The sequence below is a fragment of the Gopherus flavomarginatus genome, chromosome 10 (genome assembly GCF_025201925.1).
Source record: "Gopherus flavomarginatus isolate rGopFla2 chromosome 10, rGopFla2.mat.asm, whole genome shotgun sequence".
NCBI classification, from domain to species: Eukaryota; Metazoa; Chordata; order Testudines; family Testudinidae; genus Gopherus; species Gopherus flavomarginatus.
The window spans coordinates 43,728,004-43,754,671 of record NC_066626.1 but is presented as its reverse complement, the minus strand read 5'-3'; the positions used below and the strand labels follow the sequence as shown (position 1 = coordinate 43,754,671).

Genomic DNA, 26,668 nt, shown 5'->3' with positions numbered 1-26,668 from the left:
CTGATTCAGTGCCCATTGAGATCAGTGGGAGTTTTTCCATTGACTTCAGTGGACATTGGATTATATCTATGGTCTAAGGAGTCCTCCAGGTCTGCGGTGCTGTCATCTGTAGGGCTTCCCAACAAGGACCAGAGGAATGGCTTTTATTAAGCAATATGCATAGTTAAGTTGATGCAGGATCAGCCTATTATTCTTTTGTAGATACCTCTGAATTGCTACACAGTCAAAGATAGAGCATGGTGTGAATCCTTACACTCATACAAGTTGTTCTGCTGATATCAGCAAGCCTGCTTCTGTGATTAAGGGCATGGTTACGCTTGCAGATATAGAGCGCTGTGAGTTAAACCCTCCTTCAGAGAGCACAGTACGGAAAGCGCTGCAGTCTGTCCACACTGACAGCTGCAAACGCACTGGCGTGGCCACATTTGCGGCACTGGCAGCGGCATTGGGAGCAGGGCATTATGGGCAGCTATCCCAGAGAGCACCTCTTCCGATTCTGGCGCTGTGGCTTGTGGGAAGGGGGCGTTGAGTGCGGGGCATTCTGGGTCTTGTCCCAATGCCCCGTGATTAATCGTTTCACATCTCAGCATTCTCTTAGTTTCCGTCCACATTTGGTGCCATCTTTCAAAGTTTTTTGTACTGTGCTCTCTGGTTTCCTTTTTGGTCTGTGGGAATGCAGCCCGAACTGCTGAGGAGTATGCTGATGAGTCTCGCCAGCATGTCATATTTGGCAGTCGAGTTATTCCTTATGATCCAAAGTGACAGTGAGAGCTCCGACAATGATATCAACTCGAGTAATGCATACGACACAAGATTGCTTGTGGCATTCACAAACATGCTCACCACCGTGGAACGCTGCTTTTGGGCTCGGGAAACAAGCACTGAGGGTGCGATCACATTGTCATGCAAGTCTGGGATGACGAGCTGTGGCTGCAAAACTTTCGGATGAGAAAAGCCACTTTCACTCTGTGGCGCAAGGACCCAAGATTGAGAGCTGCTGTGACGGTGGAGAAGCGGGTAGCTATGACAATCTGGAAGCTGGCAACTCCAAACAGCTACTGATCGGTTGCTAACCAGTTTGGAGTGGGAAAGTCGGCCGTTGGAATCGTGTTGATGCAAGTTTGCAGGGCCATTAATCGCATCCTGCTCAGAAGAACCGCGACTCTGGGTAACATGCATGACATTGTGGATGGCTTTCCACAAATGGGTTTCCCTAACTGTGGAGGTGTGATAGATTGAACGCATATTCCAATTCTGTCACCAGCCCACCTAGCCTCCAAATACCTTAATTGGAAGGGGTATTTCTTGATGGTTTTCCAGGCGTTTGTGGATCACCATGGGCGCTTCATTGACATTAATGCAGGCTGGCCCGGAAAGGTGCATGATGCATGCGTCTTTTGGAACACTGACCTATTCAGGAAGCTGCAAGCCAGGACTTTTTTCACAGACCAGAAGATCCTGTAGGGGAAGACGAAATGCCTGTTATGATCCTTGGAGACTCCGCTTTTCCTTTAATGCTGTGGCTTGTGAAACCCTACACAGGGACCCTTGACAGCAAGGAGCCATTCAACAACAGGCTGAGCCGGTGCAGAATGCCTGTGGAGTGTGCTTTTGACCATTTAAAGGGCCGTTGGCACTCTCTGTATAGGAAGCTGGATTTGGCCGATGACAGCATCCCGCGGTTATATCTGTGCGTGCTGTACCCTCCATAACCTTTGTGAAGGGAAGGGTGAAAGATTCACTCAGGCATGGAACTTGGAGGTTCAATACCTGGAGGCTGAATTTGAACAGCCAGAGAGCAGGGCTGTTAGAGGGGCCAGCCCGGGGCTGCAAGGATTAGGGATGCCTTGAGGGAGCAATTTGAGGCTGAAAGCCACCAGTAATGTCTGGTACCCTGCACGGGAGTGAAGTGCGGTGGTTCCAATGTTAGTGCATCCCAGTCATGACCCCTTTCTATAGTGTCCCTTGATATCTGCCCGAAGGTATAGTAATTCCTTTGGCTGGAGCGCAGCTGGAACTGGATAGCTTCCTCCTCCAAACACTGATGAGGTCCGGCACCTCACTGTTGCTCCTTACTGGGGCTCACCTTGTACGTGGAGGCATGGTCACCTGGAAAGATTCGCTGAGAGCACTTTATGCCTGGCTGAGCAAACAGGAAGGGATTTTTCAAAATTCTCAGAGAATTTAAAGGGCAAGTCTGATGGTTGGTCACCTGAGGGCAGGACAGTAGAGTTCAAAGTGATGACCGGAGTGGCTAGCACAGACATTGTGGGACACTTCTGGAGACTGATCAGAACGCACTATAGGACCTGGGTGTCCACACTGGCACTGCGGTGCTCCAGCGGGGGCTCAGCAAACGTTATTCCATTCGCTGAGGAGGTTTACCTCAGAATCAGAGCACTCTACGTGCCTTGCCATTGTGGATGGGGAGTGAGCTAATGCACCCCGGGGCTCCTTTATTGCTCTGTAACTCACAAGTGTAGCCAAGGCCTACGGGTCTGAAGGATTAGTCCCTCTCTTTGACTGTGTAATGATTCAGATATTTCACAGAAGAATTTAAGCGGAGATTTGTAGTCCCCCACCCCAAGTTAAATTAAAAATTGATAGGAGGTGGGGGAGAGAGATATTTTAGGATTATTCCCCCCCCAAACTAAGCCTGCAAATTCATGAACTAAAATAACATCAAGACTCAGAGTGTGATCCTGTGCTGTGCCCCTCAGACAGCAAGAGGCCAGGTGGAAAGGTGGGATATGGTGGCTTTTGGCCACTTTTGTGTCTCCTTAATTATGGGGTGCTCTGGGACTCCTGGTGCAACTTAAACAGCCCTGGCTGCCTAAGTTTTGTGTGAGTCCCATAAGCCTCATGGCTGCCTCTATAGTTCCTATGCCAGGGGAATCCTCCCATGGCTGGACCCAGTGTTTGTGCGGTTCCAGTACATCAGTCCTGTGCATGTTGGAGTGGGGTGACAATCTCCCCCTCGTATTTTACACACACTGAACAAAACATACAAACTTGTAATATCCAGATTTAGCAAAGAGAATAAAATATCGAATTGTTCTCAGTTGAAAAGACTCCGAAAGTTGGTAGGTCCCACATCTGATTTTAAGATTTTTCTTAACTATCCATGATCATAACTATTTTCCCCTTTCAAAACAAATGTTTTAATGCTTTTGAAGAGGTGCTTGCTTCAGCTCAGTGCTTATCAATAGCCATACAGCAAATCAGTACAGATTCACTGGAGGAAAACATTTTAACTTCTATTTTGGATGGCTGGCATAAACACATTTTAATTATGAGACATACCATGACGATATTCTCTTCCCAGTTCTTTGGAAGAGGCTCATAATGTGGAAAATCATCCTATGTTCTGATTAACGTCTGAAAAAATATCTCAACTTTATTTTATGATTTTACTGGGGATATGGCAGGGAGAATGTGAACTCAATTATATCTTCATTGTAACTAACTAACTTTTTTACTGAATACCTATTCCATGATACCATCTTTTATGCACATAAGTGTGCAACTCAATAAGGGGAATTGGTTCAGGGTTTGTTTATTTTTGTTGTTTTTGTTTTTCAGATACCTGTATCTGAACTGTATTGGTACTTGGCTAACTATTTTTTTTTTCCTGTTTGTCTTATAGGTTTTGTAAGCGCCACCAGATGAAATCAAGTTCAAATGTTCCCTGTGTCCCAAAAGACTTGTTGATGATGTCAGAACTAGTTCTGCCACAATTCATCTTTAGTCTTATCCAGTACTTAAGAGAAGGATATAATGAACCTGGTATGTTTGAATTTGCATGTGGATAGCCTGGTTTATGTTGCTGTCTCTTGATTATGATTCTTTGTGAAGCTACTAACTTTAGTCTGTGCTGAACCTAGGGAATCCTTTCCTAACCACATGTTGAAAGGATCAGAGCCCTGGTTGTTTGGTTTTTTTTTGCAATGGGCCAGTACTTGCTGACTTCAATTTAATTTTAGTCACTGCCAAAAAACTTTATAAGTGTGGAGTTGCGTTTGCCTTTCATTGGCTTGTGCCCTTCCTGTAAACAGAGGATATTGTGTATTTCAGAGCACTTTGAAAGTTGAAAGCAGCTCACTTTGGGTTAGGCTGTATCTCCTTAATCTGACAGAATTATGCTAAACTTACACTATAAAGTCTATTCTAATCCTTGTTGTGGCATATCAGATTTCATAACAGGCTCCCTGTGTGCACGGGTGAGAGAGAGATGGCAATTTCCTGCAATATCCTTGAAGAATCTTATTGAATTAAGTTGAAGTATGTTTGGAGTCCATTGTATTCAATGCAGAGTTTATGTATTATTGTGGGCAGAATTGTATGTAACCTCTTTGCGGGGCTGGGGGAGTATTATGAACTTCAAAGGACTGTAATTGAACAATGTAATTGAAGGACTAGACAAGAATGGACTTTTGGGACAGTGTCATGTAGTTTTTCTGAGGAATCTCTAGGGGAAAGTGAATGCAAATATCCCACTCTGTGCAAAAAATCAAACCTTTTGAAGCTACACCCCAAAGAGAAGACCACTGTCTGCAGATTATTGTTGGGGTTTCCCCAAGACCTCTTCTACTCCAAATTCATCACTGGAGTTTCTTTGTTGGCATACAATCAAACTACACTTGAGTTGATCAGTTTCAAGCATAATGGTGAGTGCAGGGCATACCCCATACACATAGTTGCACAGCAGACCTCTTCCTTTATATACATTTACACGTTGCACTGCATTTACTATACACTGCATTACATGTTTTGCTATTGGCTTGGTTACTTTGTAGCAGCATGCTCTGTCTGCGCTTTCCATGTATTACTTACTCTTGACCTCATCTTTATGTTCCCAACTTCTCTTGTCCATTGTAAATGTCTTCCTGGGTATCTCCCTTGTCTTAACTAGTACAGACATTCTGTTTCTAACCTGCTGATTCATTTACCTTCCTAATCTTCTCTCTCAAGACATGAGGCCTCACCCATGTCCAATTACTCATGTCAAGCCAGGCCTACAATTACCTGTTCCTGGAATTTGAAGATCAAAGGCCCAAGCTGTATAAAGGAAAGACAACTATTTATCGTGTTTCTTGTTCTGAGTTAAGGCAGTTATGAACTTGTAACCACATAAAAACCCCTTTTTAGGCTTTGAAGGACTAACTCCTACCAAAACTCTTGTTAAAATGTGAGGGACAGGGTAATTTCCAGTAAGCTTACTGGCATACAAATTATTTTATTATTTTTTTAAAAAAATTCTGTAATGCTTTCATTTTAAATTGGCTTGCTTATAAAGATCTATGTGTTTTTTGAGTGCTGGGAATTAGTTATTCATAGTCTTCAGAGAGAAAGCAAAGTGTAGCCTGGAAAACTCCCAGTCAGGAGAGAGAGAAAGATGCGGGCCACTTCCCACGAGAGGTGACTCCTGATTAACTGGGAACCTAAAGTTGGTGCCCTTGGTGGACCATGGAGGTGCAATACAGGTGCAGTTGCCCTGAACTATGGTGTGGATTTTAGAGCATTTTGAAAAATTCTCTTTTTAACAGAAAGCTCTGAATCAGTCTTAACCATCCTCCATAACACTAATTTTTTAAAACTGTAATTAAGGTCTCTAGTAATGCTTATGCACAAGGGGACAAAATTAAGGTTTCACAAGGAATTGTAATATTCTTTTAACATAGCTTTTTGTATGTAATTTACTATTTTCTTAAAACAAATTGGAAAATAGAAATTTCATCTTGTGGAGTGATATTGACATACACATGATTCATGCGGTTATATTTCAGTCAAACATGATTTTCTGTTGTATAGAGATCTTATTTCTTTGAAAGTAATACACTGACAACACTGGCTATGACCATTCATTTTGCTCTGTAAGTTCACTATGTATTTGTATTATTGCCTTTGCATCATAGTACTAACATATAGTGTCCCTGTTGTTTCAGTCCTGGATCTCTCTTGATCATAAATCCAGTTGTCTAATTTGTATGTTTCTCAAATGGGGATAATTCTTGAGAGACTAGACTGTCTATATAAATACATTTTATTGGTGGTCTAACTAGTATTTTAATCTATTGAAATGTTCAGTATAATCCTTTGTTGAAGCAATACAAATAAAATGAAACAATTTTCTTTCTCCGCCTTAAACTTCTTTTACTGGGTTTCCAGCTCTTGATCTGCCATCAGAAAAAGACCTTCACAGAATCCTTCAGATGTTGGAGCCTCATGTTTCCTTTCTAGAAGACTTGACCAAAATGGGAGGAGCAATGCGATCAGTCCTTACCCGGGTTTTGACAAACCAACAGTTTTACAAAGATCTGAGCTCTGGTGAGTTCATGCGTATTCCTGTTAATAAATGTTTAAATTATTAGGAATTTAAGTTGAAGCCATTTTTGTTCATTATCAGCCCAGTATACTGTATTCTTTTGTTCTGATGTCACCAAAAAGATCAGAAAAATAATTATAAGAATAATTATAAACTAACATCTGAGTTGATTGCTATTTTTAGGGCTTGAGAAGCCAATGGGAATTTTGCTGATGTAAGAACCGTGGAGTAGAGTCTTTTGTGGCACAAATATTTTTATAAGGACATATAATTTCAGTAAACATTTTTATAATTGGTCTAAGATCAAGAACAGAGCTGACTTAAAACTAACATTTAATTACCATAAAAACATATGATCATAAATGCCTCATATTTTATTTTAGGACCTGCTCTCAGAAAGAATACCTGTTGCTGCCTGAGGCTGTGGGTATTCTGTTCAGAGTAAAAATAGCCTGATACATAAGCCACCTATTTTCTTTCTCTGATGCTCCCCCCTCCCATCCAGCCCAAAATGTTACGCAGTCACTGGTTAGGGGTACCTGATGAAAATGAACCTCCTGCTTTCTGTAGCTTGCTGTGTTCATTTCTGAGTCTTTCCAACCTACTTCTACATGACTATAAAGCAGATAGGAGTTACTCTGGTGTTGTTAGTGTAATTATCTTGAGGAGTTGTGGGTTAAAGGAGGGCGGAACTTTTGAACAGCAGTCTTCTGTCTGAAAGAGAAATACTTATGAATACTGCTGAAAAGTACTTTGCCCTGCTCTCCTCTCTCCCATATTCACTTTTTCATGCTTTGAAGGAAAAGTCTTTTGGGAGCCAAGCATGATCTCTTTTGAATGAAAGAAGTTTTATAATTTTTACTCTGCAGGGGAAAAGCTCACCCTGCATCACAGAGTAGCAGACTTTTGTATGCATGTTGTGCTTAGGTGGAAGAGCCTGGTTTTTTTTGTTTTTTTTTTCCCCCCTTGCGGGGAGGGAGAAAGATTGTGTGGAATAAGGAAGTATGCCTGCAGGAATAGGGAACATACCTCTATGAGTGGAGACCTAGCCTCCATGGAGGCAGAACATAGCAAGGCCTGAGGCGTTTTTGTGGTCCACTTGCTGCATAGGATAATTCTGGCTGCAGGGAGCAGGTGGACAGCTAAAAAGGATGTTGTCATCTCTGTGGCATTTGCCTTTTCATTGTTTAATAGCTTGCTTAAAAACCTGAACACACAATTATTTCCTCATAAATTTTTTTTTGGTAGAGAAGTACTGATTTTTTTTAGCTGTTTGTCTTTGAAGATTTTAATCCAATGTGTGCAATTTATTTACTTCTTTGTGAACCAGCAACTTGGATGTGAGTGGAAGTGTCTAGCTCTGGGAATAATCTTGGTTTACTGCTGCTGCAGTGGTCTCAACTCAACTTTTTTTAATTTTGAGATCCAAAAATAAAGTGGCTATGTTTTTTCCTGTTTGCTCCTAGAACATTATCTGCCAAAATTTAGACAATTTAAAATGAGTTTTAGATATTAGGCCTAATTCACTTCAGAATCCTTTTATTTCCACCAACTTTCTGTCTCCCCCTACCCGAGCTGAAGATGGCTGAAGTATTATGGTAGGTAGCAATCTTGCTTCAATGGAAAGGATGGGTGCCTTGATTAGAAGAAAAATACTTCGTGATTTGGAAAAAATAAAGAATCAGAAAAATCTACTGTATTTTGGATTTAAATTCATCCGCTGGCAAACTGACTTTGTATTTGTTTAGGGTTAAGTTTGTAGACTTGCATCTCTAACTCTTTTGTTCATATATTTTTTAAATATTGTAGACCGCTTTTTAAATTTTTTAGTCTTGTAAAATAAATGCTTTTGGAACGAATCTCATTAAGTGAGGCCTCTTGTGTTAGCACATTAGCTGAATACTTGTTTGTCTTTGCTTTAATGTTGTTTTAAATATATATTCAAGGTGTTGGAGAAAATGCATGTGCAAAGAAAAGTCATGAAAAGTACCTCATAGCTTTGAAGGGCTCTGGACTGGCATTTCCTGAGGATAAACTTGCATGTGGTATGCAGGAGCAAGCATCTGGGACTAGCACGTTAGCAATTCAAGGTTTGTGTAGAAAAACATCTTGGGGGGGAGAAATCTTTCTTTTTAAAAAAAACTACTCTTGTGTCCTAAACAGTATTTGAAGTGCTTCATGGAATTAAACTATTTGTAGGGATCACTTCACATACTGCCAAAATGCAGGACATATTGTAACTGCACCAACAAAACTAAACGTAGTATTTCAGGGATGTGAATAATAATCCTTATCCAATCAGAGAATTAGTGGAATTCGAGTAGGCAAGATGTAATTACTCATATTGGAATTTAGGGGTTGTAACTGGGTTAAATCCTTATTATTGCAATAGTGCCCTGGATTTTTGATGGCCAGAAGTGATCAGGAGCTCAGTTTGTCTCTTATGAAAGAATGTTTTCCACCAGCACGGTGCACTGAAGCACTATGGTGGGACCTAATTCTGAATCACAAGTATCACTTCTTCAAGTACCCTGAATATCCCTTGAAGATCTCCCCTCCAAGTACTGCCAAGCCCAATACTGCTTATCTTGTGAGAGCTAACGAGATCAGTATGAGGCAATGTGGCTATAGCTGAGATTATGTTTTGTGTTTCTTTATGGGTCATTGAATCTCATAAAATGTGTCAATACAAGAATTGTGAAGGAAATCTTTATTTTATTTTATGTTTATTTCAAAAGGTTTAGCAGGTGCTACAACATCAGGACAAGGAGAGTCTTCAGATGAGGTGAGATTTTTTTTTTCAAGGAAATCAAATAGAAATGTAACAATGTATAAACAGAGAGAATACTTTAGTCCAAATCCTGCAAATCTTTAATACTTGGTCTATGTCTATCTAGTTCAGTGGAGAGAACATCTGTTAGTAGGGATCTACAGGACCAGATCCTTATGCCCTTGCTCCACTAAAGAACTTTAAAAAAAAAAAAAAAAATCGTTGCTAATACTGCTTCAGCTGAACTGGTGTAAGCAACATAGATATGTGGGTCACAGTTCAGGGCAACTGTGACCCGTATTCTTCCCTCTTGGTCCAACAAGGGCATCCATTCTAGGCTCCTAGGTCCTCAGCCATCATGGTTAGTGACTAAGGCAACTTTTTAGTCAGATGCGTTTTTAGTAAAAGTCATGGACAGGTCACAGTCAGTAAACAAAAATTCACAGCCTGTGATCTGTCCATGACTTTTACTATATACCCCTTGGGGGGGAGGTGGGAGCTGGGGGGGGAGGGGGCTGGGGAAGGGCAGCCCGGGTACTGGTGGTGTGGGTGGGTGGGCAGCAGAGCGCAGCCCAGGAACCCCGCTGCTGGTGGGGGCTGGGGATTGGTGGGGCCAGCAGGCTCCCTACCTGGCCCTGTGCCTCCCCCCCCCGGAACAGCAGCAGAGTTTGGATGTGGTAGGGGCAAGGGGTTGGGAGGGAGCACGGGATGGAGTGAGGTGGGCTGTGGGCAGCGCTTATCTGGGGGGCTCCCTGGAAACGGCGACATCCCCCTCACTCAGCTACTAGGCGGAGGCGTGACCAGGCAGCTCTGCCAGGTGCATGCACGCTGCCTCTGCTTGCAGGCACTGCCTCCACAGCTCCCATTGACCACAGTTCCCGGCCAATGGGAGATGCAAAGCCAGCACTCTGGATGGAGGCGGCACGCAGAGCTGCCTGGCCACGCCTCTGCCTAGGAATTGAGCGAGAGGGAGGATGTCGCTGCTTCCAGGGAGCCCCTCAGGTAACCGCCTCCTGGAGCCCACCTCACCCTGTCCCGTGCCCCTGACCCTTCCCACATCCAAACTCTGCTGCTGCTGAGGGGAGGGGATGAGACATGGGGACCCAAGACTGCTCCAGCAGTGGCCAGTGTGACTGGCTCAGGGGTTACCGCTGCAGAAGTCAGAGAAAGTCACGGAATCCGTGACCTCCATGACAAACTTGCAGCCTTATTAGTGACCCATGTCTCTCTCCCTCTTGGCTTGGCTTTTTCTAGGCTGTGCACTTCCCTGCCTATTCTGTGATGTCCCAGCAAGCCAGCCTGCCTAAACAGGCCAGCATCTGTGCTTTGCTTTCTCGCTGATGGCTATAACAGTCTAATTGCCCACAGTTACAAGTTACCACACAACTCTTCATAAGCAAGCAAATTTATTTTTAAAGTGAAAGCATTACAGAAAAAACATTAAAAAGAGTAAAAGAACCTACATTTGCTAAAAAACGTAACTAGAGGTCACCCAACTCCAGTCTTGAGCTCTGGTAGCTTCAAGTCCATAAGTGGGTTTTCCCCCAGGTTATAAATTCATAACCTTTTCATATTCAGAACCAGAACCACCATGAACAATTGAGTTTTTCCTTTATGCAGCTTGGGCTTTGATCTTGGCCTCATGTAACAGGTGATCAACGGACAATGGCCTACTCAGAGCATAGCTTCAAAAGGCTTGATTTTTGCATAATTGGAGGTGAGGTATTTATATTTACCTCCCCCTAGATATTCCCCAGGAAGTTCACTTAACACTTTTTCTTGCAAAAGTCTATTCTTGTCTGGCACTCTGTTCAGTATAGTCCTTTGAACGCCCAGGTCTGTCATCTATTACGTCTGTCTTCCACCCCACCCTCAGGAAGTTACATACAATTCTAGCCCACAGTAATACATAAACCATTAATTTAATATCATGGCCCCAAAGATACTTAAACTTAATTCAGTAGATCACCCAAGGATATGGCAGGAAATTGCTGTATCTAGCACAGGTGGCTCTCTCTTTCCAGCAGTCATTTTCAGCATCATGTCCATTAGACTTGTTCTAAGTAGGTTTAATACAGATGATACTAAAAGAATTGTGAGCAGTCTTAGGCACTAGATATCCCAGTGATGCTAACACTGGTGCAGCTGAGCTTGTGATAGCAACAGTAGGAATGTTTTCTTATGTAAATTCCCTGGTGTAGATCTGGCCTTATTTATTAATCATGTTTGGTAGAGGAGAAGGAGAAAAACCTATGCAGAGTTGCTTTATTAATGTATTCTTAACTTACTTGAAATGTTGTTTTTATGGACCTTTTTTTTTTTTTTACTAAACCTTTAACAGTCTTCCAGATGATAGCTTAGTCCCAGCTGACAGGAGCAGACAACAGTCATTTTTAACTTGTTCAGACATCTGAATAGGGAGACATAACAAACTTTTAAAATGCTTTAAAACAGAATCTTTGGCAAGGACTTTTAGTTTATCCTGAACAGGTGTAGCAGTGAAAAATCTATTGTTTGTTTATACCTACAATAAGTTACATCAGATGTTTGCCTCTATTGTCACCAGCTCACAGCATGTTATGCTCTCAGCAGTGCTATTTATAAGTTGACATTTTTCAAAGCACTGCTTGATATTCTTTAAGCATATCTTTATACAAACCAAACTCCACAATATGAAATAACAACTAGAAATACTACTGATGAAACATTAAGTGAAACAAAATCATCTTAATATTCTGAATTTTATTCAAAATGATGCTCACTCCTTGTTTGTGATTGCTCTGTTGTGAGGGAAGGAAATGGACGCTATTGTGGTAGTTTGGGGAGGGATCAGATATGGCATTCCTTTTGGAAAGGATGGTGGGGTATGAATGGGGACTAGGGAGGTATACTGGTACTGTAGAAAGGGAATAGGATTTATTTCAGTGGGTAAAGTATAGCAGTTTAAAAGGAAGGTTGGGGAATAGAATGGAAGGCCCAGGGGAAACGTATAGCCTGGGTTAGTGGGGATAGAATAACAGCAACTGAAATATGCCTGTCAGTTAGTGTTTTACACTTTGTGGACACTTAATTCATTCTTTCTTTCCAATCTCCAGTATAAATCTGCAAATCACCATATGTTAGATAAAACTAGCAAGTATGTTAAGCATGCAGTTGTTGTTTTTATTATTTATTATTATTAAAACTGAGAAATGTGGTCCTATCTGGGATCTGAGTCAAGTTCTCAGTTACCCTGTTGAAATGTAATCTCAGAGAGCATGAGTGGGCATTTTCACACTTGATCTCAACCAAGACTTTTATTTAGAAACAGCTATAGCAAGAAGGATTAACAGTAAACAAACGCAACCAATTTTAATTTATGAGTACACTTTTTTCTTAATGTGCCTGACATATTTTCAGACAAATGGGAGATTACAAGTAAATATGATATGGGATGAGGGTAAAAATAAATTCCATATCCCCTGAGTTTTTTTAGTAACTCAGAAAGAGACTGAAGGGCCTTTTATAAATGTGGGACCTGAAATGCACATTTGTAAATATAAATCCAGTTGACTTACTGTAAGCTACTTTAATAAACAAGTTTTTAACCTTGTTCAGTTTCTCCAGTGCAAATTACTGCACGAAAAATATTACTTACTGTTCAGTAACTCTGCATCAAGAGCACTAAAGCAAGACTGCCTTAAAGCAAAATTGAAAATAAGTTTGTTAGAAAAGATCATGCTTTCTCCTCATGTAAGACTTTTTTTTTCCTGAATAAGTAGAAGTCGTGAATTATTCTGTCCTTTTATAATTCTGAATGTATTTTAGTTCATGGGAGATTAATTGGAGAGAGATGGCATTCAGCAAGGTACTTTCCCTTTTGTATTTAGGATGAATCTAAAAAGCTTAGTGTTCAATATACATTGCTGTTTAACTTCAACTCTTTCCATTAAGATTTAATCCTCACCTACTATGACATGGGAGACAAATAATCAGCACACATTTCAGTTGAGGAAAATATTTTTCCAGAAAACAATACTTTATTCCCCAAATTTGATCACAGCTTTCATCCTCTTAAACTGATAAAATCGCACATTTCAGACACTCTAATGAAGACAAATATATTTAACTTGTTTTGCTAGTATTATAGTGGGTGCAGTGTCATCTGCTTGTTAGAGCAGTAGACTTGGAGGCCAGGATCCAGCATCCTAACCCCAACTCATATATCTGTCTGCGTTTCACTTTCTCTTTTTATGCCCTGTCTTTCCCATTTAAGTGGCAGTCATCATGTTTTTAATCTAAATTCGTTTATGTAAGGCTGGCTTGCTTGTTTATAAAGTGCTCTGTGTACTTCAAATGACAAGTACCTTTTATATATCTGAAATATTACTTTATTTGCTAGGGCTCTTCTAATTGTAACTGGCTGCCAACAAATTAAATTATTTCAATGTTGGATAGAAGCATTTAAATTGATTAGAAAATGTCTACTCAGTTGTTTGTATTGCCAGCTCAGATTCATAGTCATCATTTGGCTGGAAAAACCAGAAGAGGCCATGCATGCAAAAAACAAACGAACCCAAAACAAAAAAAATAAACCTACAAAGGGATAAAAATTAAACTTCATAGTTACATGTACCGTATCTAGATATTTTACCTATGTAAATATTTTTTAGCGATTAGTTTCAGAAAGAAAGTAAAGTAGCCAGCAAAATTTAATAAAATAAGCAGTCTTGGAATAAGAGGGAAGGTTCTCTCATGGACTGGTAACTGGTTAAAAGACAGGAAACAAAGGATAGGAATAAATGGTCACTTTTCAGAATGGAGAGAGGTAAATAGTGGTGTCCCCCAGGGATCTGTACTGAGCCCGGTCCTATTTAACATATTCATAAATGATCTGGAAAAAGGGGCAAACAGTGAGGTGGCAAAATTTGCAGGTGATAGAAAACTACTCAAGATAGTTAAGTCCCAGGCAGACTGCGAAGAGCTTCAAAAGGATCTCACAAAACTGGGTGACTGGGTAACAAAATGGCAGATGAAATTTAATGTTGATAAATGCAAAGTAATGCACATTGGAAAACATAATCCTAACTATATATATACACAATGATGGGGTCTAAATTAGCTGTTACTACTCAAGAAAGAGATCTTGGAGTCACGGTGGATAGTTCTCTGAAATCATCCACTGAATGTGCAGCGGCAGTCAAAAAAGTGAACAGCATGTTGGGATTCATCAAGAAAGGGATAGATAATGAGACAGAAAATATCATATTACCACTATATAAATCCATGGTACACCCACACCTTGAATAGTGCATGCAGATGTATTGGAGTTGGGAAAAGGTTCAGAAAAAGGCAACGAAAATGATTAGGGGTATAGAATGGCTTATATATGAGGAGAGATTAATAAGACTGGGACTTTTCAGCTTGGAAAAGAGACGACCAAGGGAGGGGATATGATAGAGGTCTATAAAATCAAGAGTGGTATAGAGAAAGTAAATAAGGAAGTGTTATTTACACCTCATAATACAAGAACAGGGGCCACCAAATGAAATTAATAGGTAGCAGGTTAAAAATAAACACAAAAAAGTATTTTTTCATGCAACACACTGTCAACCTCTGAAACTCCTTGCAGAGGGTGTTGTGAAGGCCAATACTGTAACGAGGTTAGATTAATGGAAGATAGGTCCATCAATGGCTATTAGCCAGGATGGGCAGGAATGGTGTCCCTAGCCTCTGTTTGCCAGAAGCTGGGATTGGGTGTCAGGGCATGGATCACTTGATGATAACCTGTCTGTTCATTTCCTTTGGGGCACCTGCCATTTGCTACTGTCAAAGGATAAGATACTAGGCTTGATGGACCTTTGGTCAGATAAAACATTGTCCTATTACCAAGTATGTACAGAGTCTCCTGTTGTTTTTTAGGTATGTATTTAATCCAGAAGTGAATTACAGAGTGTTTACTCTCTGCAGTAAAATCTGTACAGCTATTGATTTTTGTAATCTCTTCCTCTGCTCCAGGAGGACCAGGATGGAAGCCAAGGTGTGGGCAAGCGCAAGAGGGTGAAACTAAGCAGCAGTACCAAAGGTATTTATGAAGTAATGATCTCCATTTATCATGCTTGCTTTGTGTCTATCTTATTTTATCTAAGAATACTCAGTCTGTTTTCAAGCACTGGGAAGCTGCATGTGACACAGGCATTTAATTTGTCAGTGAGTATTTTTAATCTGCAGCTCTCATCTCGTGAGGGAGCAAGTACTGCCATTCAGTATTTGGTGTCAACTGATCATTTGTCACCTTTTGTTTGGCAAGGGAACTTCTAAAAACTCATTGTGCTGTCAGTATTTAGGTGGAAGGTTTTTCAAATGCTAATAAATTTAAAAATCTAGTGGAAGGCTTAATTTGTTCCTGACAATGTCTTTCATTATGTTGATGCGCAATATAATTGCAGTTTGGGCCAGATAAGAGCACTTCCCCTCTGATCCTTTTTGGTCTTAAAGTAAACCAATCCTGTAATGACACTTTAATATGAAAAGAGATGTCATTAGAAATAGATATTCAAATGGAGACTCCTTTGAAACTACTCACATTTATATCTTGCCTTTAAATCAATCCTCTCTGTAGGCCACATCCTGCAATGTTTAGTCCAATTTAAGCAAAATTCCCACTGAGGTCAATGAGAGTTTTATCTGAAGAATGACTGACAGAGTACATCAGGATTTAGCCCTTTGGGGTATGGAGGTGGGAGAATATCCATGTCTTATGCTTTTTGTTGTTAGGTTTGTTGTTCTGAAAAGGTGCTAATGGCAATTGTTAATGCCTTCCATATTGATATTTTCAAAAGACAAATGCCTCACTTTCTTTAAAATTACATTATACCATTAAAATTACATTATACCATTACTTGTAGGTGTGACAAGACATTAACAGGTGTGTTGTAAACAAGACACGAGAAGTCATTCTTCCGCTCTACTCTGCGCTGGTTAAGCCTCAACTGGAGTATTGTGTCCAGTTCTGGGCACCGCATTTTGAGAAAGATGTGGAGAAATTGGAGAGGGTCCAGAGAAGAGCAACAAGAATGATAAAAGGTCTTGAGAACATGACCTATGAAGGAAGGCTGAAAGAATTGGGTTTATTTAGTTTGGAAAAGAGAAGACTGAGAGGGGACATGATAGCAGTTTACAGGTATCTAAAAGGGTGTCATCAGTTGGAGGGAGAAAACTTGTTCACCTTAGCCTCTAATGATAGAACAAGAAGCAATGGGCTTAAACTGCAGCAAGGGAGATTTAGGTTGGACATTAGGAAAAAGTTCCTAACTGCCAGGGTAGTTAAACACTGGAATAAACTGCCTAGGGAGGTTGTGGAATCTCCATCTCTGGAGATATTTAAGAGTAGGTTAGATAAATGTCTATCAGGGATGGTCTAGACAGTATTTGGTCCTGCCATGAGGGCAGGGGACTGGACTCGATGGCCTCTCGAGGTCCCTTCCAGTCCTAGAGTCTATGAATCTATGGATCTGTAAGACAGGAAGATAGCACTGGGTAGCCACAAGGCATGAGAAGGGAATGTCTGCAGGGAAAACAGTAATGAAGGCATGAACAAAGCTTTGGAAAGACTTGAAAGTGAGGATGTGGAGTTTGAATTTGAAATGAAAAGATACAGGAAGTGAACACAGATTTGAAGGAGTTGTGATGGTGGGAGATGAAAATTATAATTTACAGTGTTTCACATATACTGGGCAGAATAGAGAGAGGCTGGAAAAGAGGACATAACTATTGTTTTAACAATGGCAGTTGTTGTAATTGTCAATTAAAATTTATGGAAATATATTGAAATGTTAGAAGAAAACCATAGTTTGCTCTTCAAGATCTTACAATTCAGAGACAAGATGGAAAAGCAGAGAAGGGAGCTCGCTAGTTAAGACACTTCTATGAGTCTTTACAGTTTAACCGAAGTTCCTAAAAGTTAAAGTAAAATCCTCACGACTCCAGAAATAATGCAGTTTCCTTAACAAAAGTGAACTTCTATTGTGGGGCAGGAAATTCAGTCCTGGAAGCTGTCAAATGCCCAAATGGACATAATTTAAGGCATTTCAGCAAAATGATTCTTTTAATTAAACCTTTCGTTTCCCCCAGGCTTTTAGTCTTCCCTCCCTCTGAGGCATCTCAACATGGATTGTGCTGATGATGTTGATAGCTCCTAATGTCAGCCCCAGAGGAGGGAGTCTGACAGTGGGGGGAAAGGTAAGTTTCTGTTTTTATTAAATATTACATAGTTTTCTGAAGTTTTCAGTATTCGTATTTTATGTCCTATAGGGTATAAAATAAGAGTGTTGAAAGAAAATTTTAGAAAACTGAGTATTGAATAAAAACAGATTTTACCTCTTCATAAAAGCAGATTTCTGCCCCAGCATAGATCTTCACAGCAGGCTATGCATTTGTGATACTTTGACATACTAACACTGATGTCCCAGGAGAAAAGTTTTCAACAGCTACACTTTTTTTTTGCGGTCATAGGGAAAAATAAAAGGAAGATTTAAAAGACTTAGGTGACACTTCAGTACAAAATGTGGGTTTGGGTATTCAGCAGTGTATTATAAAATTGTTCTTTTCTCTGTTATGTTTTGCTGTTTCTAAAACACTCGTCCATCTAAAGGATCTAGTTTATAAGACATTTTCAACCCCATAAACAGTATTTTTTTTTTTAATTTATAAAAAAATTGCATAATACTTTTCACAAGCATAGGAGTGATAGCTTTGGTGTCCTAGACAAACTTGGATAAGAACTCTTTTACTAAATTCTTCAGCAGGTATAATTTGATTTGCTGGTGGTCTCTCCCTGTCCTGAGGGACTGCCATGTTTCTGTTCTGAGGAAGCTGCACTTCAGTAGTGGGTAATGAGTGTGTGTGAACAGCCTACATTATTGGAGTCCACACATTGGAATATATGAAGTGTACCTAGAATCATAGGACTGGAAGGGACTTCAAGAGGTCATCTAGTTCAGTCCCCTGCACTCATGGCAGGACTCAGTATTATCTAGACCATCCCTGACAGGTGTTTGTCTAACCTGCTCTTAAAAATCTCCAATGATGGAGATTCCACAACCTCCCTAGGAAATTTATTCCAGTGCTTAACCACTCTGACAGGAAGTTTTTCCTGATGTCCAACCTAAACCTCCCTTGCTGCAGTTTGAGCCCATTGCGTCTTGTCCTATCCACAGCAGTTAAGAACAACAATTTTTCTCCCACTTTCTTGTAACAACCTTTCATGCACTTGAAAATTGTTATCATGTCCCCTCTCTGTCTTCTCTTTTCCAGACTAAACACACCCACTTTTTTCAATCTTCTTTCTTAGGTCATGTTTTCTAAAGCTTTAATCATTTTAGTTGCTCTTCTCTGGACTTTCCCGCTTTTATTCACATCTTTCCTTAAATGTGGTGCCCAGAACTGGACACACCACTCCATTTGGGGCCTGATCAGCCTGGAGTAGAGCGGAATCATTACTTCTCGTAATCATTCTGTCTGTTGTGCAGATGGAGGAGTTCAATCTGCATGGCTGTCAAGCTTGCATCTTTAATCAGTAGTAAATTCATACACACACCTTTTTAAACGGGAGGAGGATGAGATCCTAAATTATTGTTGCATGCTTGCTGTAGTAAGTGACTGGTGATTTTTGATGGAATATTCAGGATTAAGAGAGGTAAAAATGAGTTCTCTGATATCACGCTTCCAGAACATAGATTTTTTTTCTTTGTTTGGATTAGAAAAAGAGACTCCTCATGAAAATGCCTCTCAAGTTTAAATTGTTCATATTTCTTATGATATTTTAACAATTTCTGAAAATTCTAACGTAGTGATCAGAGTCCACCACTGACATGTGTCTGTGGAATGTTGGCTCTGCTGGTGGTAAGCTCACCTGGAGCGGGCAAAGTGGCACAAAACGCTAGCAAATCCCCCTTCACCGTTGGGCCCAAAGCCATCCAATACACTCCACAAAATGATTGAGTCTGGCTTGGAGGGGTGGGGAACAGTGCCAGGCCAGGAGATGCACCGATTCAGCATTTCTTGCACTGCCTGCCCTGATTTGGGTGAGTCTTTATGAAATCCCAGTTGGAATTTATCTCTGCCTTGTCTGGGGGAAGAGGTAGCATTACTGCTGCTTGCCCTCCTGGTTGACTCCAATACATTCAGGAGGGTCATATTTGCATAAATCTCTCCATGCTGTAGGAGTGGACAGGTTATGTTATCTGTGAATAGTAAGTATTACAGCTTTGAAGGACAGTGAAAACACTGTGTGATCTAATAGACTCCTAATGAGTCTGGGAGTTGAGATAAACTGGGTTTTGATCTCTGTTCTTCTACTAACTTGGTTTAAAATTTTTGGAAAAGCTGCTTTATTTATCATTTTTTTCATTTTATAGAGTTGCGATACTTGCCTACTTCACAAGATTGTTTTGAGAATGTATTATTTGTATGTAAATGATTTGAAGAATTAAAATATTATGTAAGTGTTAAATTTTATTTAAAGGTTTTAAAAGTTTACAAACAGATCATACATATTTTTAGGAATTACACCTAATTTATGTCACAGTTTTAACATTCGATTAGTGTGGGTCAGATTCTGCCACACTTGCTCCTCTTGAATAGTACTGTACTCCATCAGTAATCCCACTGAAGTCATTGACTAAATCTTCAATTTGTATAAATTGTTGTAGCTCAGTTGAAGTCGCTGGAACTGTGACATTTTCCATCAGCTGAAGGTCTGGCCCAATGTAACTATTTGCAGAGTAAGTCAATACCCAGTGTAAGGCTGATAGATTGAGTTCTGTATAAGGGCCTGATTCTGCAGCTGATTTGTACTGAGGACTTCCATTGATGACTGCAGGAGTTCTATACATGAAACCATTACAAGCATATACAGCAGGGGCAGGCAACCTATGGCAAGCGTACCGACGGCGGCACGCGAGCTGATTTTCAGTGGCACTCACACTGCCTGGGTCCCGGCCACCAGTCCAGGAGCCCCTGCATTTTAATTTAATTTTAAATGAAGCTTCTTAAACATTTTAAAAACCTTATTTACTTTACATACAACAATAGTTTAGTTATATATTACAGACTTATAGAAAGAGAGACCTTCTAAAAACATTAAAATGTATTACTGGCACGCAAAACCTTAAATCAGAGTGAATAAATGAAGACTCAGCACACCACTTCTGAAAGGTTGCCGACCTCTGATATACAGTATTGCTGATAGCTAACTTTTTTCCTCAAGTGTTAAAAAACCCTTTTATCAACATTAGCAGGATAGTAGCATCAAGATGTTCTTGATTCTTAGATATTTGCATCTAGTTAGTTAAGTAGATTATTAATAAACTAAGGTTGGAATGTCCTTTGCAAAACCTAAAGTCTTTCTGAAGTTTCCCCCCACTTTCTGTTCTCCTACTTTTTATGCAGATCAGTCCATCATGGATGTTTTAAAGCATAAATGTTTTCTTGAAGAATTATTATTTTGGACAATAAAATATGAATTTCCACAAAAGATGGTAACTTTCTTACTCAACATGCTACCAGATCAAGATTATAAGGTATTTGCATGCCCGCCTTCCCCCCCAAAAACAATTTCGTTTACTCACTTTCAACTTGTATTGCATCGTGCCTGAGTACACGTATGGTTGATATAAATCATTAATATAACAAACCCTGTGTTCTTTTATTATTTGAGGGTTTGTTGGTATGCCCAGAGCTGCACAATACATGGAAGGAGATGTGGACAAAACAGGTTGGCTGAATAATTCCATTCTCAAAATTCCTTCAGGAGCCAGAGTATTATGTTTGTTTTGTTGTTTTGGCTATTTCCTTTATAGCCCATAAGCTTTGTTAGACTTTATAAGATCTAGCTCTCTGAAGGGAAGATGCCTACAAGCCTTTACAGTTTTAGTTTCCAGTCTTGGAGCAAGTGCAATATCAACAAGCTGTTTCTCTCCACCACCCCTCAAGTTTCCTGAGACATTTAGGATGAGAAAGAGACATCTGCTCCTGAGATATATTTGTTACTGTTAATATACTCTTTACACTAGTTCAGTTAAAGGTCCAGTGCATGTAATTCTTGTGGTAGGAGGATGTGTTAATACAATATTATTTTTTCTATGATAAAAGTTAGCTTGACTGTTTTAAATAGTTTTTAATTAGGTTTCCTCAATCTTCTGTTGCTAATTTAAAATCTTTTGAAAAGTGTCAGGCTTAACTATAGACATTTTTACTTATGCCACCTATAATAAACTAAGGAATAAATAATAACTCATATCTCATCTGGTTATAAGAAATGACTTGGTTCAGCATCTTTATTGTGAAAGAATATCTGCTGTTGTTGAGACCTGCTAATTTTAATGTGTGTTAACTGATAACTTTTGGAAGCAAGACATTATGCCTTATTATCTCTACAGCACCTGAAGTGTGTCACATAGGGCTAGTCACTTTTTTTTTTTTTAAATCAAACTTATTTTTGGCAGAAAATTGGGTTTTTGACCTAATTATATTTTTGCAGAAAGTATCTGCTTTCCTCAAATTTTAGGAAATCAGAAAAACAAGTTTGTTCAGATTGTGTTTTTGGGACAAAAAGGGGAAATCTTCGGCAGGGAGGAAACCACCGTTTTAAAACCAGTTCTAGTGCTTTACAAAACAAGTAACATACAGATCCTGTCCCAAGAAGCTTAGGAGTCCTAACAGAGCTGATGTAACAAGTGAAGGGAAAGGAATGGTGAAGATTGCAAAGTTATTCTGTGAAGTTGTATTCTACATATTAGCTCAGTTCAATCATTGAATTGGACCAGTTTTTCCTTTTTTAAAATGTTAAATGAATGTAGTAAGAGACAGTCCTCCCTAAAGAACTTACAAGCTATTGGAGAAAGGAAGGATTACCTACCTTTTGCAGACAGGGAACTGAGGCACAGAGAGAAGTGTCTGATACAACTGGTAATTTAAACCAGATCTCCTGCATCTAGTCTAATATCTTAACCACAAGATCACCAGTTAGTTCAGTTTCTTATTGCTGTACAGTACCACAAGAAGTAAAATTCTTAAATGGAAATAAACTCTGTAGAGCATAGATAGTTCAAGGGTAATCCTCTCTATATAAATCCAGCCTAAGTTTGGATAGGAATGTCAGGAGTCAATTATTTGGCTGTCGGCAGATTACCTATGCTTACTCTCTTCTGACTTAATTTTATATGGTCCTCTGCTGGTACTCTTTGGCCCGTTGAGTGCTGTAGGGATAGATTTTATACAGTGTTGTTATAGCCGTGTTGGTCCCAGGATATTCGAGAGACAAGGTGAGTGAGATAATGTCTTTTATTGGACCAACTTCTGTTGTCTCTAAAAGTTATTACCTCCCCTACCATGTCTCTCTAACAAGGCTAGATCAGTGGTCCCCAACCTTTTCGTCTGGCAGGTGCTAGACGAAGGACCATGGCAGCAGTAGAGCATCCGCCGAAATGCCGCCAAATTTCTGCAGCATTTCGGTGGCGACGCCTCTCGATGACGTTGCTTGTCAAGAGGCGTCGCTGCTGAAATGCCGCAGAAATTCATCGGCATTTTGGCGGATGCTCCACCGCCGGCTAGGACGCGGGTGCATTTAGATGCCCCCACGGGCTCCATGTTGGGGATCCCTGGGCTAGATTCTCTTTTTTTCATTCTTGCAGAAATATAGTCTCATCCAGTGTAATTTATGTTCTGGCTTGAATGGTATCTGTTGGCCATCCTCCAGCCAATAATAATCACAGTGTACTCCAGACATATTCGCTACTCCGGGCTTATTTTATTCTGGGGTGTGTGGGGGGGTTCCTTGAGAGCCGTTTGTGGTCCCTTTATGCTTCACAGTATTGTGGAGAATCAGTTTGGCTAAAAGTAGCAAACTGCAGTGCTCTTAATAAAAATGGACCATGTATTTCAGAGTGTGGACAGACATGGGTAAAGTGAAGTAGTGATTTTGTAGTCTCAGACCATGGAAGCCACAGTTGGCTTAAAGGTAGCCTTAAAATGCCTACTTTATATTCCAGAAAGACTTAACACATTCAAAGGACAAGTTTTAGACTAGACATGGGATTTTAGTTCTTGAGCTAAAAATTTTCTTTCATCACCAAGACAGCTTGCATTATCTGATCTCTTCAGACTAAGCAAGACCATATGGTGGTAGTTCAGAATAGCGGTAGCACTTAGGTTGGAATTTGAAATGAATTAAAAATTGGCTAAAAGACAAAAGTATAAATAAAAGGTCAGTTTATAACATGATGAAACATTAATAGTGAGGTGCCCCAAGGAGCTGTACTATGACTGATATTATTTCAATATATTAATTACTGATCTGGAAAAAAACAGTTTAACAATGACGAGGTAAACCTTTGTAGATGATAGAATTATTTAGGACAATCAAACCTAGAACATAAGAACCACCATACTGGGTCAGACCAAAGGTCCATCTAGCCCAGTATCCTGTCTTCTGGCAGTGGCCAAAGCCAGGTTATTCAGAGGGGATGAACAGAACAGGTAATCAAGCGATCCATCTCGTCGCCCATTCTCAGCTTCTGGCAAACAGAGGCTAGGAATACCATCCCTGCCCATCTTGGCTAATAGTCATTGATGGATCTATCATCCATGAATTTATCTAGTTCTTTTTTGAACCTTGTTATAGTTTTGGCCTTTACAGCATCCTCTGGTACTAGAGAAGGCAATAAAGGAACCCAGAGGGACCTAGCAAAGATAAATATATGGGAAGCCATGATGGCAGATGAAATTCAGTGTTGGTAAATAATATGAACTGCAGCTCCATCTTAACTGAAACCATCTATGAGAAAGACCTGGATGACATTGTGGACATCTCAATGAGAACAGTTGCTGTATATACAGCAGCAGTTAAAAAAATCAAACATGATGTTAGAATATCATGATAATAGAATATTATAATAATAGTAATACTGAATAATAGTCTTGAAATTTTAATATTGCCATTAATTAAATCAGTGGTACACTTTCAGCTTGAATACTTTGCTCATTTCTGGTCATCCTATCTGGAAAAGGTTCTAGAAGAAAAAATTGGGATCTAGTGACAGAGAAAAGAAATTAAAGTCACAGAAAGACTTCCTGATGAGGAAATATTGAAAACAGTAGTCCTGTTTTTTTTTTAGTTTAGAGAGATTACCAATGGAAGACATTATAGAAATCTATAAAAGAATGAATGTTAGAGAAGCTAAGTTGGAAGCTCCTGTTTATCCTTTTCAGAATACAAGAGCAAGGGGCTATCTAATGAAAAAGATGGCAAATTTAAAACTGGTAGGAATGTGTTTTTATACAATGTTTAATTGGCTTGTGGAACCCATTGTCAGAAGATATTGATAGCAAGGGTTTAGTAGGATTAGATTAGTTCCTTCTGTAAGTGAACAGTTATGCTACGATTAAGGGTTCAGTCATAAGAACAGAGATATTAAAAAAGATGAGTTATTTACATGGGTAATGAGAACACATACAATTATATAAGGTGGAGGTTGGGAAGGACAGGATATTCCATTGTGAGATTTCTTGCACCTTCTTCTGAAACAGGATATTGGATAAGATGGACCACTGATTTTTGATCTGTTGTGATAAATCTGATGTTTCTCTGCAATACTGATTGTATGTTTGAGAATACATTTTTTGAAATGAGGAAATATAACTATTGTAATATTAAAATTCTTTTTATTTTTAAATTTGCAGATTGCCTTTACTAAAACTTTTGTTCAGCATTATGCTTTTATTATGAAAACACTGAAGAAAAGCCATGAATCAGACACTATGTCTAATAGAATTGTGCACATCAGTGTTCAGTTATTCAGCAATGAAGAGCTAGCACGTCAAGTGACAGAAGAATGTCAACTGTTGGATATTATGGTCACTGTCCTATTATATATGATGGAAAGTTGTCTTATTAAAAGTGAGCTGCAAGGTAAGTTGAATTCTTGTTTTAATTAATAATATCAAACAAGAGACTTGTACTGAATGTTTAATCTTCTGTTTTTGAGTTTAGCCCCTAATTTTTCAGAACTAGGTTCAGGCAGAGCCAGTTGAGTTTATATCCTGCTCTTTCTTGTGCAGTCACAACCTGTCAGGGATGTAGGCAGTGGAGTGACCAGAACTACTCTTTCTCCCCCTGTAAAGCAGCAAGTAGACAGTGGGAAAGCTGCTGATACGAGTGCTTTCTGATCTATGCTGCTTCTGGTACAGCAGAGAAAAGGGACAGGAGGACAGGGAAGTGGTGTCCCCTACTAGCTCCCTGTGGCAAAAGGGCTGATTCACATACTACCATTTAAAATTGCCAGGCAGGGCTCAAGGAACACTTTCAATTTATAATGCAATACACATTTTCTTAACAAAGTTGCTCTTGAGGGCTACAGATTGGACACCCTTATCTAATATAAAATTTTAATTTAAAGATTACATGCGTTTCAAGCTAGGAGTAACTGCTTTTGAAATAGTTGGGCAAGATTATACATAGCTTTTTCTTTATTTTTGCAGCCTTTTTTTATTTTTTAATGTAATGGGTACTGTTATGAAAGACTGCGAGAAACATTGATGGTTCTTTGAGTGTGTGTCAGCATGGAGCTCATTCTAAGTGTGCATGTGCCTCATGCATATGAGACTGGAATCTTTGAATACCTGTGACCCTTGGGCTGATCATGTGCCCTGCGAGTCCTCATGAATGCCCCAACGCAAAGGCCAGATCGGCTGGTAGTAATCGATCTATCGGGGATCGATTTATCGCATCTCATCTAGACACAATAAATCGATCCCTGAATTGATGCCTGTACTCCACCTTGGCAGAAGGAGTAAGCAGAGTCGATGGGGGAGCCACGGCGGTCGCCTTGTCACAATGATACTTCAACTTTAGCTACACGAATAGCAGTGCATGCAGCTGTTCCACAGTTCCCTCTTACCGCCTATGGCAGTGAGACAGAACAAGGTATCTGTTCACTACCCCTTAGTGAAGTATTCTTCTCTATTTTTTTGCTAATTAGCTGGGCATAATTCTCAGCAAACTCCCCCTTTTTAATTTTATTTCCTCCTCCCTCCAAAAAAAAAAAGATTTTTAAAAATCTGTTTTTTTTAAAATGGAAACTTAAAATTTCTGCTTGGTGTTTTATGCCACTATCTTTGCTTACAATAAGAGTCAAAGCCCTCAGGTTTTGAACAATGCCAGTCCTGTGACAACTCATTCTGCTTACAGACTGTCATAGCAGCAGGCATTTTTTTGTCTTGATGAGAGCCATGTACCAGATTTCTGCCCTATGTGCTGTTTTCTACTGGCACAAGAAAATCCAGAGATGCTCTGCTGAAGTTGAATCATCTTGGACAATTAATGAAAGGGACTTCAGACCCTGAAGAACAGGCCTTGACCTTTAAGATGGGACTGGTCAGGTCCAAGTCCCAGTTAGCCAGTGCCCTTGTTAGCCAGCACACAACACTTAATGCTGGTACTGGCAAAAAAAATCAATAGCACTGTCTGTCAAGGATCTGGGACCATCTGAACATATTGATCCCAGCTACTACTTCAGCACCAAACACCACTACCG

General features: G+C 39.9%; 1 protein-coding gene across 1 annotated transcript in view; it reads left to right on the top strand.

The window, feature by feature from the left end:
* UBR3 (ubiquitin protein ligase E3 component n-recognin 3) overlaps positions 1 to 26,668 on the top strand; it is a 217,965-nt gene that overhangs the window by 30,282 nt on the left and 161,015 nt on the right. The window contains exons 2-8 of the mRNA XM_050916261.1: positions 3,647 to 3,786; positions 6,169 to 6,327; positions 8,272 to 8,415; positions 9,064 to 9,110; positions 15,093 to 15,159; positions 20,526 to 20,656; positions 24,816 to 25,044. Of these exons, the coding sequence (XP_050772218.1) occupies positions 3,647 to 3,786; positions 6,169 to 6,327; positions 8,272 to 8,415; positions 9,064 to 9,110; positions 15,093 to 15,159; positions 20,526 to 20,656; positions 24,816 to 25,044 (917 nt within the window). The remainder of the gene's footprint in view (positions 1 to 3,646; positions 3,787 to 6,168; positions 6,328 to 8,271; positions 8,416 to 9,063; positions 9,111 to 15,092; positions 15,160 to 20,525; positions 20,657 to 24,815; positions 25,045 to 26,668) is intronic.